This window comes from Anomaloglossus baeobatrachus, chromosome 2, assembly GCF_048569485.1.
Source record: "Anomaloglossus baeobatrachus isolate aAnoBae1 chromosome 2, aAnoBae1.hap1, whole genome shotgun sequence".
Lineage (NCBI taxonomy): Eukaryota > Metazoa > Chordata > Amphibia > Anura > Aromobatidae > Anomaloglossus > Anomaloglossus baeobatrachus.
In genome coordinates, this window is record NC_134354.1 from 14,252,246 (window position 1) to 14,272,157 (window position 19,912).

At 47.3% G+C, this 19,912-nt stretch overlaps 1 protein-coding gene across 2 annotated transcripts in view; it reads right to left on the reverse strand.

Annotated features, from left to right (window-relative positions):
* Window positions 1-19,912, reverse strand: part of LSAMP (limbic system associated membrane protein) — a 984,979-nt gene that overhangs the window by 62,971 nt on the left and 902,096 nt on the right. For both annotated transcript variants that reach the window (XM_075334897.1, XM_075334898.1), the window contains exons 5-6: window positions 1,447-1,567; window positions 666-814 (exon numbers count right to left, since the gene is read on the reverse strand). In XM_075334897.1, the coding sequence (XP_075191012.1) occupies window positions 666-814; window positions 1,447-1,567 (270 nt within the window). The remainder of the gene's footprint in view (window positions 1-665; window positions 815-1,446; window positions 1,568-19,912) is intronic.

Consider the following 19,912-nt stretch of genomic DNA (forward strand, 5'->3'; position numbering starts at 1 on the left):
CAGAGGGGGTGAATACAAATGCAAAATAGAGAAAAGTGGTCCTGCAAAGTGCTAACTCCAGGAGATGAATACAAATGCAAGACAGTGACAGGTGGTCCTACAAAGTACTGACTCCAGGGGCTTAATACTAACGCAGGACAGAGAAAGGTGTTTCTACAAAGTGCTAACTCCGGGGACTGAATACTAATGCAAGATAGAGAAAGGTGGTCCTATCTACAAAGTACTGACTCCAGGGGCTGAATACTAATGAAAGACAGAGAAAGGTGGTCTTATAAAGTACTGACTCCGGGGGTTGAAAACTAACGCAAGACAAAGAAAAGTGGTCCTACAAAGTACTGACTCTGTGGGCTGAAAAAAATGCAAGACAGAGAAAGGTGGTCCTAAAAAGTGCTGACTTCGGGGGGCTGAATACAAATGCAAAACAGAGAAAGGTGGTTTGACAAAGTACCGACATCAGGGGGGTAAATACAAATGTAAGCCAGAGAAAGGTGATCTTACAAAGTGGTGACTCAAGGGGGCTAAATACTAATGCAAGACAGAGAAAGGTGGTCCTACAAAGTGCTGACTCCGGGGGCTGAATACAAATGCAAGACAAAGAAAAGTGGTCCTACAAAGTACTGACTCCAGGGGCTGAATACTTTTGTTTGTGTGTGCATTATACTCACTGTAGAGGAACAGGCTGGTGTTGGTGACCCCCAGCTTGTTAGTGGCCACGCAGGTGTAGTTTCCATAGTGCTCGTCAGTCACATTTGCGACCACCAGAGTGGATCGGTTTCCCATGCTCTTGATCTCCAGACCTTGCGCGCTGTTTATCCTGCAGAATAGATGGAGTAACGTGACATTGTATTCAAGGTCATCAGTGAAGGTCAAAAATGTTGTCCCTTTCCACCTAGATATAGCATTGATCAGAGTGACAGGGCTGACGTGCCTATGACAACACTTCCTGTAGTGGTGATAGGCAATGAGCTTTAAACTTACAGTGGGCTCCATGTATCTACCACCCGACCATGAAACATAAGCAATGCTTACATAGACGTCTATGGGAGTTTGGCCAATGCTTAACTTTCCTAACGGTAAGAAGTGATGGGAAACTGCAGATGTGAGTTACCAAATCTCGAGACATTGACTTTTATAACAGTTTTGACATTTTTTCCATTATTTATACACTTTAAAAAAAATATATAAAAGAAAAATCTGATTAACTAAGCTTGAAAGGACATAAAGTATAAATAGAGGTGACCCTTGTAATCCTTATCTGGGGGAATTTACCCCAAAACTGAAAAAATACCGCCCCGATCTACGTGGATGCCACTTTGCAGGTGCGTGATGTTACTGCTGCCGGGAGGATCCAGATTTAGTAACCAGATTTTTTCTAGGAATCAGGTTTGTGCTGTTACATGATTTGTCCCTTGTACCGAGTGATCTCTGGTTCAGCCGTCTCCTCACCTTGTGTCATCCTTGTACCACTCAAAGTCCGGCTTGGGCTCGGCCGCGGCCTCGCAGCGCAGGTACGCCTGCTTCCCTGTGATGGCCTCAATGCTCTTGGACTCAGTAATCATTGGAGGGTCTAAAAGGGAAAAGAAATCATGTTTAGCCCAAGACAGAACAGAAAGCGCAGAAAAGCACAGAAAACACAGAAAACACAGAAAGCACAGAAAGCACAGACAGCACAGACAACACAAAAAGCACAGACAGCACAGACAGCACAGAAAGCACAGAAAGCACAGACAGCACAGACAGCACAGACAACACAAAAAGCACAGAAAGCACAGACAGCACAGACAGCACAGAAAGCACAGACAGCACAGAAAGCACAGACAGCACAGACAGCACAGAAAGCACAGACAGCACAGACAGCACAGACAACACAAAAAGCACAGAAAGCACAGACAGCACAGACAGCACAGAAAGCACAGACAGCACAGAAAGCACAGACAGCACAGAAAGCACAGACAGCACAGACAGCACAGAAAGCACAGACAGCACAGACAGCACAGACAGCACAGAAAACACAGACAGCACAGAAAGCACAGAAAGCACAGACAGCACAGACAGCACAGACAGCACAGACAACACAGAAAGCACAGACAGCACAGAAAGCACAGACAGCACAGACAGCACAGACAGCACAGAAAGCACAGACAGCACAGAAAGCACAGACAGCACAGAAAGCACAGACAGCACAGACAGCACAGAAAGCACAGACAGCACAGACAGCACAGAAAGCACAGAAAGCACAGAAAGCACAGACAGCACAGAAAACACAGACAGCACAGAAAGCACAGAAAGCACAGAAAACCACAGACAGCACAGAAAGCACAGACAGCACAGACAACACAGAAAGCACAGACAGCACAGACAACACAAAAAGCACAGACAGCACAGACAGCACAGACAGCACAAAAAGCACAGACAGCACAGAAAGCACAGACAGCACAGAAAGCACAGAAAAGCACAGACAGCACAGACAACACAGACAGCACAGACAACACAGACAGCACAGACAGCACAGACAGCACAAAAAGCACAGACAGCACAAAAAGCACAGACAGTACAGAAAACACAGAAAACACAGAAAACACAGACAGCACAGACAGCACAGACAGCACAGAAAACACAGACAGCACAGAAAGCACAGACAGCACAGAAAGCGCAGAAAACACAGACAGCACAGACAGCACAGACAGCACAGACAGCACAGACAGCACAGACAGCACAGACAGCACAGACAGCACAGAAAGCACAGACAGCACAGACAGCACAGACAACACAGACAGCACAGAAAGCACAGAAAACACAGACAGCACAGAAAGCACAGACAGCACAGAAAGCACAGAAAACCACAGACAACACAGAAAGCACAGACAGCACAGACAACACAGACAGCACAGACAGCACAGAAAGCACAGCACAGACAGCACAGACAGCACAGAAAAGCACAGACAGCACAAAAAGCACAGACAGCACAGAAAGCACAGAAAACCACAGACAGCACAGACAGCACAGAAAGCACAGACAACACAGACAGCACAGACAGCACAGACAGCACAGACAGCACAGACAGCACAAAAAGCACAGACAGCACAGACAGCACAGAAAGCACAGAAAAGCACAGACAGCACAGACAGCACAGACAGCACAGACAGCACAAAAAGCACAGACAGCACAGACAGCACAGAAAGCACAGAAAAGCACAGACAGCACAGACAGCACAGACAACACAAAAAGCACAGAAAGCACAGACAGCACAGACAGCACAGACAGCACAGAAAGCACAGACAGCACAGACAGCACAGAAAGCACAGACAGCACAGAAAGCACAGACAGCACAGAAAACACAGACAGCACAGAAAGCACAGAAAGCACAGACAGCACAGACAGCACAGACAGCACAGAAAGCACAGAAAGCACAGACAGCACAGACAGCACAGACAGCACAGACAGCACAGACAGCACAGACAGCACAGAAAGCACAGAAAGCACAGAAAGCACAGACAGCACAGAAAGCACAGACAGCACAGAAAACACAGACAGCACAGAAAGCACAGAAAGCACAGAAAACCACAGACAGCACAGAAAGCACAGACAGCACAGACAACACAAAAAGCACAGACAGCACAGACAGCACAAAAAGCACAGACAGCACAGAAAGCACAGACAGCACAGAAAACACAGAAAAGCACAGACAGCACAGACAGCACATAAAGCACAGAAAGCACAGAAAGCACAGACAGCACAGAAAGCACAGAAAGCACAGACAACACAGACAGCACAGACAGCACAGAAAACACAGACAGCACAGACAGCAAAGAAAACACAGACAGCACAGACAGCACAGAAAGCACAGAAAACACAGACAGCACAGACAGCACAGACAGCACAGACAGCACAGACAGCACAGAAAACACAGACAGCACAGAAAGCACAGACAGCACAGACAGCACAGAAAACACAGACAACACAGAAAACACAGACAGCACAGACAGCACAGAAAACACAGACAGCACAGACAGCACAGAAAGCACAGACAGCACAGAGAGCACAGACAGCACAGACAGCACAGAAAGCACAGAAAAGCACAGACAACACAGACAGCACAGACAGCACAGACAACACAAAAAGCACAGACAGCACAGACAGCACAGAAAACACAGACAGTACAGAAAGCACAGACAACACAGACAGCACAGACAGCACAAAAAGCACAGACAGCACAGACAGCACAGAAAGCACAGACAGCACAGAAAGCACAGAAAGCACAGACAGCACAGACAGCACAGACAGCACAGACAGCACAAAAAGCACAGACAGCACAGAAAACACAGACAGCACAGAAAGCACAGACAGCACAGACAACACAGACAGCACAGACAGCACAGAAAACACAGACAGCACAGAAAGCACAGACAGTACAGACAGCACAGAAAACACAGACAGCACAGACAGCACAGAAAACACAGACAGCACAGAAAGCACAGACAGCACAGACAACACAAAAAGCACAGACAGCACAGACAGCACAGACAGCACAAAAAGCACAGACAGCACAGAAAGCACAGAAAAGCACAGACAGCACAGACAACACAAAAAGCACAGAAAGCACAGACAGCACAGACAGCACAGAAAGCACAGACAGCACAGACAGCACAGAAAGCACAGACAGCACAGAAAGCACAGACAGCACAGACAGCACAGAAAACACAGACAGCACAGAAAGCACAGAAAGCACAGACAGCACAGAAAGCACAGAAAGCACAGAAAGCACAGACAGCACAGACAGCACAGAAAACACAGACAGCACAGAAAGCACAGAAAGCACAGACAGCACAGAAAGCACAGAAAGCACAGAAAGCACAGACAGCACAGACAGCACAGAAAACACAGACAGCACAGAAAGCACAGAAAGCACAGAAAACCACAGACAGCACAGAAAGCACAGACAGCACAGACAACACAAAAAGCACAGACAGCACAGACAGCACAGACAGCACAAAAAGCACAGACAGCACAGAAAGCACAGACAGCACAGACAGCACAGAAAGCACAGACAGCACAGAAAGCACAGACAGCACAGAAAGCACAGAAAGCACAGACAACACAGACAGCACAGACAGCACAGAAAACACAGACAGCACAGACAGCAAAGAAAACACAGACAGCACAGACAGCACAGACAGCACAGAAAGCACAGAAAACACAGACAGCACAGACAGCACAGAAAACACAGACAGCACAGAAAGCACAGACAGCACAGACAGCACAGAAAACACAGACAACACAGAAAACACAGACAGCACAGACAGCACAGAAAACACAGACAGCACAGACAGCACAGACAGCACAGACAGCACAGAAAGCACAGACAGCACAGAGAGCACAGACAGCACAGACAGCACAGAAAGCACAGAAAAGCACAGACAACACAGACAGCACAGACAGCACAGACAACACAAAAAGCACAGACAGCACAGACAGCACAGACAACACAAAAAGCACAGACAGCACAGACAGCACAGAAAACACAGACAGTACAGAAAGCTCAGAGAGCACAGAAAGTACAGACAGCACAGACAGCTCAGAAAGCACAGACAGCACAGACAGCACAGACAGCACAGAAAGCACAGACAGCACAGACAGCACAGAAAGCACAGACAGCACAGAAAGCACAGAAAGCACAGACAGCACAGACAGCACAGAAAACACAGACAGCACAGAAAACAGACAGCACAGACAGCACAGAAAGCACAGAAAGCACAGACAGCACAGACAGCACAGACAACACAGACAGCACAGAAAACAGACAGCACAGACAGCACAGAAAACACAGACAGCACAGACAGCACAGACAGCACAGAGCAGCACAGAAAACACAGACAGCACAGAAAGCACAGAAAGCACAGAAAACACAGACAGCACAGACAGCACAGAAAACACAGACAGCACAGACAGCACAGACAGCACAGAAAGCACAGACAGCACAGACAGCACAGACAGCACAGAAAACACAGACAGCACAGACAGCACAGACAGCACAGAAAGCACAGAAAGCACAGACAACACAGACAGCACAGACAGCACAGAAAACACAGACAGCACAGACAGCACAGAAAGCACAGACAGCACAGACAGCACAGAAAACACAGACAGTACAGAAAGCACAGAAAACACAGACAGTACAGACAGCACAGACAGCTCAGAAAGTACAGACAGCACAGACAGCACAGACAACACAGACAGCACAGACAGCACAGACAACACAGACAGCGCAGACAGCACAGAAAACACAGAAAACACAGACAGCACAGAAAACACAGACAGCACAGAAAGCACAGACAGCACAGACAGCACAGACAGCTCAGAAAGCGCAGACAGCTCAGAAAGCACAAACAGCACAGAAAGCACAGACAGCACAGACAGCACAGAAAGCACAGACAGCACAGACAGCTCAGAAAGCGCAGACAGCTCAGAAAGCACAAACAGCACAGAAAGCACAAACAGCACAGAAAGCACAGACAGCTCAGAAAGCACAAACAGCACAGAAAGCACAAACAGCACAGAAAGCACAGACAGCTCAGAAAGCGCAGACAGCTCAGAAAGCGCAGACAGCTCAGAAAGCGCAGACAGCTCAGAAAGCACAAACAGCACAGAAAGCACAAACAGCACAGAAAGCACAAACAGCACAGAAAGCACAGACAGCTCAGAAAGCGCAGACAGCTCAGAAAGCGCAGACAGCTCAGAAAGCGCAGACAGCACAGACAGCACAGACAGCACAGACAGCACAGAAAACACAGAAAGCACAGAAAGCACAGACAGCACAGAAAGCACAGACAGCACAGACAGCACAGACAGCACAGACAGCACAGAAAACACAGAAAGCACAGAAAGCACAGACAACACAGACAGCACAGACAGCACAGAAAACACAGAAAGCACAGACAGCACAGAAAGCACAGACAGCACAGACAGCACAGACAGCACAGACAGCACAGAAAACACAGACAGCACAGACAGCACAGAAAGCACAGAAAGCACAGACAGCACAGACAGCACAGAAAACACAGACAGCACAGACAGCACAGAAAGCACAGAAAGCACAGACAGCACAGACAGCACAGAAAACACAGACAGCACAGACAGCACAGAAAACACAGAAAACACAGAAAACACAGACAGCACAGACAGCACAGAAAGCACAGACAGCACAGACAGAACAGAAAGCGCAGAAAGCGCAGAAAACACAGAAAACACAGAAAGCACAGAAAGCACAGAAAGTACAGACAACACAAAAAGCACAGACAACACAGAAAGCGCAGACAGCACAGAAAGCGCAGACAGCACAGAAAGCACAGACAGCACAGAAAGCACAGAAAGCACAGAAAGCACAGACAGCACAAAAAGCACAGAAAGCACAGAAAGTACAGACAGCACAAAAAGCACAGAAAGCACAGAAAGCACAGAAAGCACAGAAAGTACAGACAACACAAAAAGCACAGACAACACAGAAAGCACAAAAAGCACAGACAGCACAAAAAGCACAGACAGCACAAAAAGCACAGACAGCACAGAAAGCGCAGAAAGCACAGACAACACAGAAAAGCACAGACAGCAAAGAAAGCACAGACAGCACAGAAAGCACAGACAGCACAGACAGCACAAAAAGCACAGAAAGCACAGACAGCACAGACAGCACAAAAAGCACAGACAGCAAAGAAAGCGCAGAAAGCACAGACAACACAGAAAGCACAGACAGCACAAAAAGCACAGACAGCACAGACAGCACAGACAGCACAGAAAGCGCAGAAAGCACAGACAACACAGAAAGCACAGACAGCACAAAAAGCACAGACAGCACAGACAGCACAGACAGCACAAAAAGCACAGACAGCAAAGAAAGCGCAGAAAGCACAGACAACACAGAAAGCACAGACAGCACAAAAAGCACAGACAACACAGAAAGCACAGACAGCACAAAAAGCGCAGACAGCACAGAAAGCGCAGACAGCACAGAAAGCGCAGACAGCACAGAAAGCGCAGACAGCACAGAAAGCGCAGAAAGCGCAGAAAGCACAGAAAGCACAGACAGCACAGACAGCACAGACAGCAAAGAAAGCGCAGAAAGTACAGACAACACAGAAAACACAGACAGCACAGAAAGCACAGAAAACACAGAAAACACAGACAGCACAGACAGCACAGACAGCACAGACAGCACAGAAAGCACAGAAAGCACAGACAGCACAGAAAGCACAGAAAGCACAGACAGCACAGAAAGCACAGAAAGCACAGACAGCACAGACAGCACAGAAAGCACAGACAACACAGAAAGCACAGACAGCACAGAAAGCACAGAAAACACAGACAGCACAGACAGCACAGACAGCACAGACAGCACAGACAGCACAGACAGCACAGACAGCACAGACAGCACAGAAAGCACAGACAGCACAGACAGCACAGAAAGCACAGACAGCACAGAAAGCACAGAAAGCACAGACAGCACAGACAGCACAGACAGCACAGACAGCACAGACAGCACAGAAAGCACAGACAGCACAGACAGCACAGACAGCACAGAAAGCACAGAAAGCACAGACAGCACAGACAGCACAGAAAGCACAGACAGCACAGAAAGCACAGACAGCACAGACAGCACAGAAAACACAGACAGCACAGAAAACACAGAAAGCACAGAAAGCACAGACAGCACAGACAGCACAGAAAACACAGACAGCACAGACAGCACAGACAGCACAGAAAGCACAGACAGCACAGAAAGCGCAGAAAACACAGACAGCACAGACAGCACAGACAGCACAGAAAGCACAGACAGCACAGACAGCACAGACAGCACAGAAAGCGCAGAAAACACAGACAGCACAGAAAGCACAGACAGCACAGAAAGCACAGACAGCACAGAAAGCACAGAAAACCACAGACAACACAGAAAGCACAGACAGCACAGACAACACAGAAAACACAGACAGCACAGACAACACAGACAGCACAGACAGCACAGACAGCACAGACAGCACAGAAAGCACAGAAAGCACAGAAAGCACAGACAGCACAGAAAGCACAGACAGTACAGAAAGCACAGCACAGACAGCACAGACAGCACAGAAAAGCACAGACAGCACAAAAAGCACAGACAGCACAGAAAACACAGACAGCACAGAAAGCACAGAAAGCACAGAAAACCACAGACAGCACAGAAAGCACAGACAGCACAGACAACACAAAAAGCACAGACAGCACAGACAGCACAAAAAGCACAAAAAGCACAGACAGCACAAAAAGCACAGACAGCACAGACAGCACAGAAAGCACAGAAAAGCACAGAAAACACAGACAGCACAGAAAACACAGAAAAGCACAGACAGCACAGACAACACAAAAAGCACAGAAAGCACAGACAGCACAGAAAGCACAGACAGCACAGAAAGCACAGACAGCACAGAAAGCACAGACAGCACAGAAAGCACAGAAAGCACAGAAAACCACAGACAGCACAGAAAGCACAGACAGCACAGACAACACAAAAAGCACAGACAGCACAGACAGCACAGACAGCACAAAAAGCACAGACAGCACAAAAAGCACAGACAGCACAGAAAGCACAGACAGCACAGAAAGCACAGAAAAGCACAGAAAACACAGAAAGCACAGACAGCACAGACAGCACATAAAGCACAGAAAGCACAGAAAGCACAGACAGCACAGAAAGCACAGAAAGCACAGACAACACAGACAGCACAGACAGCACAGAAAACACAGACAGCACAGACAGCAAAGAAAACACAGACAGCACAGACAGCACAGAAAGCACAGAAAACACAGACAGCACAGACAGCACAGACAGCACAGACAGCACAGAAAACACAGACAGCACAGACAGCACAGAAAACACAGACAGCACAGACAGCACAGACAGCACAGACAGCACAGAAAACACAGACAACACAGAAAACACAGACAGCACAGACAGCACAGAAAACACAGACAGCACAGACAGCACAGAAAACACAGACAGCACAGAAAACACAGACAGCACAGAAAGCACAGAAAGCACAGAAAGCACAGACAGCACAGACAACACAAAAAGCACAGACAGCACAGACAGCACAGACAGCACAAAAAGCACAGACAGCACAAAAAGCACAGACAGCACAGAAAGCACAGACAGCACAGAAAGCACAGAAAAGCACAGAAAACACAGACAGCACAGAAAGCACAGAAAAGCACAGACAGCACAGACAGCACATAAAGCACAGAAAGCACAGACAGCACAGAAAGCACAGAAAAGCACAGACAGCACAGACAGCACATAAAGCACAGAAAACACAGACAGCACAGAAAGCACAGAAAAGCACAGACAGCACAGACAGCACAGAAAGCACAGACAACACAGACAGCACAGACAGCACAGAAAACACAGACAGCAAAGAAAACACAGACAGCACAGACAGCACAGACAGCACAGAAAACACAGACAGCACAGACAGCACAGACAGCAAAGAAAACACAGACAGCACAGACAGCACAGAAAACACAGACAGCACAGACAGCACAGACAGCACAGAAAACACAGACAGCACAGACAGCACAGAAAACACAGACAGCACAGACAGCACAGACAGCACAGACAGCACAGACAGTACAGAAAGCACAGAAAGCACAGACAGCACAGACAGCACAGAAAACACAGACAGCACAGACAGCACAGACAGCACAGAAAACACAGACAGCACAGACAGCACAGAAAACACAGACAGCACAGAAAGCACAGACAGCACAGAGAGCACAGACAGCACAGAAAACACAGACAGCACAGAAAGCACAGACAGCACAGAGAGCACAGACAGCACAGACAGCACAGACAACACAAAAAGCACAGACAGCACAGACAGCACAGACAACACAAAAAGCACAGACAGCACAGACAGCACAGACAGCACAGACAGCACAGAAAACACAGACAGTACAGAAAGCTCAGAGAGCACAGAAAGTACAGACAGCACAGACAGCTCAGAAAGCACAGACAGCACAGACAGCACAGAAAGCACAGACAGCACAGACAGCACAGACAGCACAGACAGCACAGAAAGCACAGACAGCACAGACAGCACAGACAACACAGACAGCACAGACAGCACAGAAAGCACAGACAGCACAGACAGCACAGACAGCACAGACAGCACAGAAAGCACAGACAGCACAGACAACACAGACAGCACAGACAGCACAGAAAACACAGACAGCACAGAAAACACAGACAGCACAGAAAACACAGACAGCACAGAAAGCACAGACAGCACAGACAGCACAGACAGCACAGACAGCACAGAAAGCACAGACAGCACAGACAGCACAGACAGCACAGACAGCACAGACAGCACAGACAGCACAGAAAACACAGACAACACAGACAGCACAGACAGCACAGAAAACACAGAAAGCACAGACAGCACAGACAGCACAGAAAACACAGACAACACAGACAGCACAGACAGCACAGACAGCACAGACAGCACAGAAAACACAGAAAGCACAGACAGCACAGACAGCACAGAAAACACAGACAGCACAGACAGCACAGACAGCACAGACAGCACAGACAGCACAGACAGCACAGAAAACACAGACAACACAGACAGCACAGACAGCACAGAAAACACAGACAGCACAGACAGCACAGACAGCACAGAAAACACAGACAGCACAGACAGCACAGACAGCACAGACAGCACAGAAAGCACAGAAAGCACAGACAGCACAGAAAACACAGACAGCACAGACAGCACAGACAGCACAGAAAACACAGACAGCACAGACAGCACAGAAAACACAGACAGCACAGACAGCACAGAAAACACAGACAGCACAGAAAGCACAGACAGCACAGACAGCACAGACAGCACAGACAGCACAGACAGCACAGAAAACACAGACAGCACAGACAGCACAGACAGCGCAGAAAGCACAGAAAGCACAGACAACACAGACAGCACAGAAAACACAGACAGCACAGACAGCACAGAAAACACAGACAGCACAGACAGCACAGACAGCACAGACAGCACAGACAACACAGACAGCACAGACAGCACAGACAGCACAGACAGCACAGACAGCACAGACAACACAGACAGCACAGACAGCACAGAAAGCACAGACAGCACAGACAGCACAGAGAGCACAGACAGCACAGAAAGCACAGACAGCACAGACAACACAGACAGCACAGACAGCACAGAAAACACAGACAGCACAGAAAACACAGACAGCACAGACAGCACAGAAAACACAGACAGCACAGAAAGCACAGACAGCACAGACAGCACAGACAGCACAGAAAGCACAGACAGCACAGACAGCACAGACAGCACAGAAAACACAGACAACACAGACAGCACAGACAGCACAGACAGCACAGAAAACACAGACAACACAGACAGCACAGACAGCACAGACAGCACAGACAGCACAGAAAACACAGACAGCACAGACAGCACAGACAGCACAGAAAACACAGACAGCACAGACAGCACAGACAGCACAGACAGCACAGAAAGCACAGACAGCACAGACAGCACAGACAGCACAGACAGCACAGACAGCACAGAAAACACAGACAACACAGACAGCACAGACAGCACAGACAGCACAGACAGCACAGAAAACACAGACAGCACAGACAGCACAGACAGCACAGAAAACACAGACAGCACAGACAGCACAGACAGCACAGACAGCACAGAAAGCACAGAAAGCACAGACAGCACAGAAAACACAGACAGCACAGACAGCACAGACAGCACAGAAAACACAGACAGCACAGAAAGTACAGACAGCACAGAAAACACAGACAGCACAGACAGCACAGACAGCACAGAAAACACAGACAGCACAGAAAGCACAGACAGCACAGAAAACACAGACAGCACAGACAGCACAGACAGCACAGAAAACACAGACAGCACAGACAGCACAGAAAACACAGACAGCACAGAAAGCACAGACAGCACAGACAGCACAGACAGCACAGACAGCACAGACAGCACAGAAAACACAGACAGCACAGACAGCACAGACAGCGCAGAAAGCACAGAAAGCACAGACAACACAGACAGCACAGAAAACACAGACAGCACAGACAGCACAGAAAACACAGACAGCACAGACAGCACAGACAGCACAGACAGCACAGACAGCACAGACAGCACAGACAGCACAGACAGCACAGAAAACACAGACAACACAGACAGCACAGACAGCACAGACAGCACAGACAGCACAGAAAGCACAGACAGCACAGAAAGCACAGACAGCACAGAAAGCACAGAAAGCGCAGACAGCACAGACAGCACAGAAAGCACAGACAACACAGACAGCACAGAAAGCGCAGACAGCACAGACAGCACAGAAAGCACAGACAACACAGACAACACAAAAAGCACAGACAGCACAGACAGCACAGACAGTACAGAAAGCACAGAAAACACAGACAGCGCAGACAGCACAGAAAACACAGACAGTACAGAAAGCACAGAGAGCACAGAAAGTACAGACAGCACAGACAGCTCAGAAAGTACAGACAACACAAAAAGCACAGACAACACAGAAAGCACAAAAAGCACAGACAGCACAGAAAGCGCAGACAGCACAGAAAGCACAGACAGCACAGAAAGCACAGAAAGCACAGAAAGCACAGACAGCACAAAAAGCACAGAAAGCACAGAAAGCACAGAAAGTACAGACAGCACAAAAAGCACAGAAAGCACAGAAAGCACAGAAAGCACAGAAAGTACAGACAGCACAAAAAGCACAGACAACACAAAAAGCACAGACAACACAGAAAGCACAAAAAGCACAGACAGCACAAAAAGCACAGACAGCACAAAAAGCACAGACAGCACAAAAAGCACAGACAGCACAGAAAGCGCAGAAAGCACAGACAACACAGAAAAGCACAGACAGCAAAGAAATCACAGACAGCACAGAAAGCACAGACAGCACAGACAGCACAAAAAGCACAGACAGCAAAGAAAGCGCAGAAAGCACAGACAACACAGAAAGCACAGACAGCACAGACAGCACAGACAGCACAGAAAGCGCAGACAGCACAGAAAGCGCAGACAGCACAGAAAGCGCAGACAGCACAGAAAGCGCAGAAAGCGCAGAAAGCACAGAAAGCACAGAAAGCACAGACAACACAGAAAAGCACAGACAGCACAAAAAGCACAGACAGCAAAGAAAGCGCAGAAAGTACAGACAACACAGAAAACACAGACAGCACAGAAAGCACAGAAAACACAGAAAACACAGACAGCACAGACAGCACAGACAGCACAGAAAGCACAGACAGCACAGAAAGCACAGAAAGCACAGACAGCACAGAAAGCACAGAAAGCACAGACAGCACAGAAAGCACAGACAGCACAGACAGCACAGACAGCACAGACAGCACAGAAAACACAGAAAACACAGAAAGCACAGAAAGCACAGACAGCACAGAAAGCGCAGACAGCACAGAAAGCACAGACAGCACAGACAGCACAGAAAGCGCAGACAGCACAGAAAGCACAGACAGCACAGACAGCACAGAAAGCACAGACAGCACAGACAGCACAGAAAGCACAGAAAGCACAGACAGCACAGACAGCACAGACAGCACAGACAGCACAGACAGCACAGAAAGCACAGACAGCACAGACAGCACAGACAGCACAGACAGCACAGAAAGCACAGACAGCACAGAAAGCACAGACAGCACAGACAGCACAGAAAACACAGACAGCACAGACAGCACAGACAGCACAGACAGCACAGACAGCACAGACAGCACAGAAAACACAGAAAACACAGAAAGCACAGACAGCACAGACAGCACAGACAGCACAGACAGCACAGAAAGCACAGACAGCACAGAAAGCACAGACAGCACAGAAAGCACAGACAGCACAGACAGCACAGACAGCACAGACAGCACAGAAAACACAGAAAGCACAGACAGCACAGAAAACACAGACAGCACAGACAGCACAGAAAGCACAGACAGCACAGAAAACACAGACAGCACAGACAGCACAGACAGCACAGACAGCACAGAAAACACAGAAAGCACAGACAGCACAGAAAACACAGACAGCACAGACAGCACAGACAGCACAGACAGCACAGACAGCACAGAAAACACAGAAAGCACAGAAAGCACAGACAGCACAGACAGCACAGAAAACACAGACAGCACAGAAAACACAGAAAGCACAGACAGCACAGAAAACACAGACAGCACAGAAAGCACAGACAGCACAGAAAGCACAGACAGCACAGACAGCACAGACAGCACAGACAACACAAAAAGCACAGACAGCACAGAAAGCACAGAAAGCACAGACAGCACAGACAGCACAGACAGCACAGACAGCACAGAAAACACAGAAAGCACAGACAGCACAGACAGCACAGACAGCACAGAAAACACAGAAAGCACAGACAGCACAGAAAGCACAGAAAACACAAAAAGCACAGACAGCACAGAAAGCACAGAAAGCACAGACAGCACAGAAAGCACAGAAAACACAGACAGCACAGACAGCACAGACAGCACAGAAAACACAGACAACACAGAAAACACAGACAGCACAGAAAACACATAAAGCACAGACAGCACATAAAGCACAGACAGCAGACAGCACAGAAAACACAGAAAGCACAGACAGCACAGAAAGCACAGACAGCACAGACAGCACAGAAAACACAGACAGCACAGACAGCACAGACAGCACAGAGCAGCACAGACAGCACAGAAAGCACAGACAGCACAGAAAGCACAGACAGCACAGAAAGCACAGACAGCACAGAAAGCACAGACAGCACAGAAAGCACAGACAGCACAGAAAGCACAGACAGCACAGACAGCACAGACAGCACAGACAACACAAAAAGCACAGACAGCACAGAAAGCACAGAAAGCACAGACAGCACAGACAGCACAGAAAACACAGAAAGCACAGACAGCACAGAAAGCACAGAAAACACAAAAAGCACAGACAGCACAGAAAGCACAGAAAGCACAGACAGCACAGACAGCACAGAAAACACAGACAACACAGAAAACACAGACAGCACAGAAAACACATAAAGCACAGACAGCACATAAAGCACAGACAGCACAGACAGCACAGAAAGCACAGACAGCACAGACAGCACAGAAAACACAGACAGCACAGACAGCACAGAGCAGCACAGACAGCACAGAAAGCACAGACAGTACAGACAGTACAGACAGCACAGACAGCACAGACAGCACAGAAAACACAGACAGCACAGACAGCACAGACAGCACAGACAGCACAGAAAGCACAGACAGCACAGAAAGCACAGACAGCACAGAAAGCACAGACAGCACAGACAGCACAGAAAGCACAGACAGCACAGAAAGCACAGAAAGCACAGACAGCACAGAAAGCACAGACAGCACAGAAAGCACAGACAGCACAGAAAGCACAGAAAGCACAGACAGCACAGAAAGCACAGACAGCACAGAAAGCACAGAAAGCACAGACAGCACAGAAAGCGCAGAAAGCACAGAAAGCACAGACAACACAGACAGTACAGAAAGCACAGACAGCACAGAAAGCACAGACAGCACAGACAGCACAGACAGCACAGACAGCACAGACAGCACAGACAGCACAGAAAGCACAGACAGCACAGAAAGCACAGACAGCACAGACAGCACAGACAGCACAGACAGCACAGACAGCACAGACAGCACAGAAAGCACAGACAACACAGAAAGTACAGAAAAGCACAGACAGTACAAAAAGCACAGACAGCACAAAAAGCACAGAAAGCACAGACAGCACAAAAAGCACAGAAAAGCACAGACAGTACAAAAAGCACAGACAGCACACAAAGCACAGAAAGCACAAAAAGCACAGACAGCACAAAAAGCACAGAAAAGCACAGACAGTACAAAAAGCACAGACAGCACAAAAAGCACAGACAGCACAAAAAGCACAGAAAGCACAAAAAGCACAGAAAGCACAGACAACACAGAAAGTACAGAAAGCACAGACAGCACAAAAAGCACAGAAAAGCACAGACAGTACAAAAAGCACAGACAGCACAAAAAGCACAGACAGCACAAAAAACAAAAAGCACAGACAGTACAAAAAACAAAAAGCACAGACAGCACAAAAAACAAAAAGCACAGACAGTACAAAAAGCACAGACAGCACAAAAAACAAAAAGCACAGACAGCACAAAAAGCACAGACAGCACAAAAAACAAAAAGCACAGACAGCACAAAAACTGCCCAATATAATTATAGGAACAAATTACATTATAGAATGTAACTCACGATCAAGAATGTAATGTATGTACACAGTGACTGCACCAGCAGAATAGTGAGTGCAGATCTGGAGTATAATACAGGATGTAACTCGGGATCAGTAATGTAATGTATGTACACAGTGACTGCACCAGCAGAATAGTGAGCGCAGCTCTGGGGTATAATACAGGATGTAACTCAGGATCAGTAATGTAATGTATGTACACAGTGACTACACCAGCAGAATAGTGAGTGCAGCTCTGGAGTATAATACAGGAGGTAACTCAGGATCAGTAATGTATGTACACAATGACTGCACCAGCAGAATAGTGAGTGCAGCTCTGGAGTATAATACAGGGGGTAACTCAGGATCAGTAATGTATGTACACAATGACTGCACCAGCAGAATAGTGAGTGCAGCTCTGGAGTATAATACAGGAGGTAACTCAGGATCAGTAATGTAATGTATGTACACAGTGACTGCACCAGCAGAATAGTGAGCGCAGCTCTGGGGTATAATACAGGATGTAACTCAGGATCAGTAATGTAATGTATGTACACAGTGACTACACCAGCAGAATAGTGAGTGCAGCTCTGGAGTATAATACAGGAGGTAACTCAGGATCAGTAATGTAATGTATGTACACAGTGACTGCACCAGCAGAATAGTGAGTGCAGCTCTGGAGTATAATACAGTATATAACCCAGGATCAGTAATGTAGTGTATGTACACAGTGACTGCACCAGCAGAATAGTGAGTGCAGCTCTGGAGTATAATACAAGAATGTAATTTATGGATGACTTTTGGATGACAATTGCACAAATAAAAGCTATATAAGAATGATGAATACATTAAAAATGATTAGAAATCTAATTTGAACATTCTGCACACTATTAATTAACTGCACAATGGATGAGCGGCTCTGACCACAGGACAATAGTAGAGATTTTAGCTGCTCTCGCTCTTTCATTATCACGTTATGGCTCTAACATAGGGAAAATAATTTCAGGATTTTCCACCGAGTTCTAAACTTTTCTATAAAATCTCCAGCAATGTGCAGCGTCCTATTCCAGAGCGCAGCTAGGAAATGCATTCGTTATTATCCGGCTCTCAGGAACCGTCCTGCTGTGCGATGTGACATCTCTGTAGTGACTGACAAGTACAAGAACCGGCACGATGCGTGTGCGATGGAGGACGGTGTGACTGTGCGACGGCAGAAAGCTTCATCATGGCTTAGAAATGTGCTGCATTATGTATCCAGAAAAATAAAAGACACTGGAATTTAAACCAGAGATCTCATTAGAGTCAACGGGGTCCTTCAGGTGTCATTTGCACCCGCTATGTAAAGAATCCATTCTCCTAATAATTTCTTTTTCTCTGATCCTTTAATGGAAAGTTCATAGCTTGCCAACATCTGGGGTAATGATTAGTGATGGTCGGACTGTAAAAATCTGGATTCGCGTAGCTGCAAAACTACCCGAGCACCAATCCCAGGCCCGAGAAAGGGAGAAAGCAGACGCATTTTACTTACTGACTCTCGTTTGTGACTGTAACACTACTTCCGGGGCCGCTCATTATACCTCATGCATAGTCACTGCTTCCCCCGCCCACTGGCAGTCTTCTGGTCTCTGATTGGTTGCAGTCAGATGTACCCCAAACCCTGTGTGACAATGTGTCTGAACGCTTGCAATCACAGACCCTGTCTGTGTCTATATTAATGTAAAAATAAATGAAAAAATTGGCATAGAGTCCCCCCATAATATAATAACCAACACAGATAAAGCATACGGCTACAGGCTGCAGCCCCCAGCCATGCACTGATCTTGGCTGTGTATCAAAATAAGAGGAACCGCATGTGGCTTTTTTTATTATTTAAATAATAATTTAATTGATTTAATTAATTAAATGTATTAATTTATTTAATCCCACCAAATTTGATACCCAGCCAAGATAAAGCCAACAGCTGGGGGCTGGTATTCTCAGGCTGAGGAGGCCCAAATTTATTGGCCCCCCAGCTAAAAATAGCAGCCTCCATTAGATGCATCAATCCCAGAACTTTATCTGGCTCATCCTGATTGCCCTGGTGCAGTGACAATCGAGGTAATAAGGGGTTAATGACAGCTTAGAGCTGCCACTAAGACCTAGATTAGTAATGGGAGATGTTTATCAGACCCCCTATTACTAATCCGTAAGTTAAAAGAAAAAAACAAAAACATCAAAAAAATCCTTTGAAATGAAATACAAAAAACCCCATTTTTCATCAATTTATTAACCCTTAAAGCACCTAGGTCTGACGTAATCCATTCGAGGTCCCACAACTATTCCAGCTATGCTACATCTGAAGTGACAGCACGCGGGCACAGAACATGACCGCCCGCTGTGAACTTCAGACAGAGACTTAATTGCAGGTATGAACAGTGATGTCACTCAGGTTATTTGCAGTCACAGCTGGAGGTTCCCATGGTCCTCCACTTGTGACTGCAGGTAAACTGACCTCAGGTGACCTCATTGAACTGAATAACCTCATCTCAGGTGAGGTCACTGACTTCACAGACCTGTTTTCCTGGCAGAAA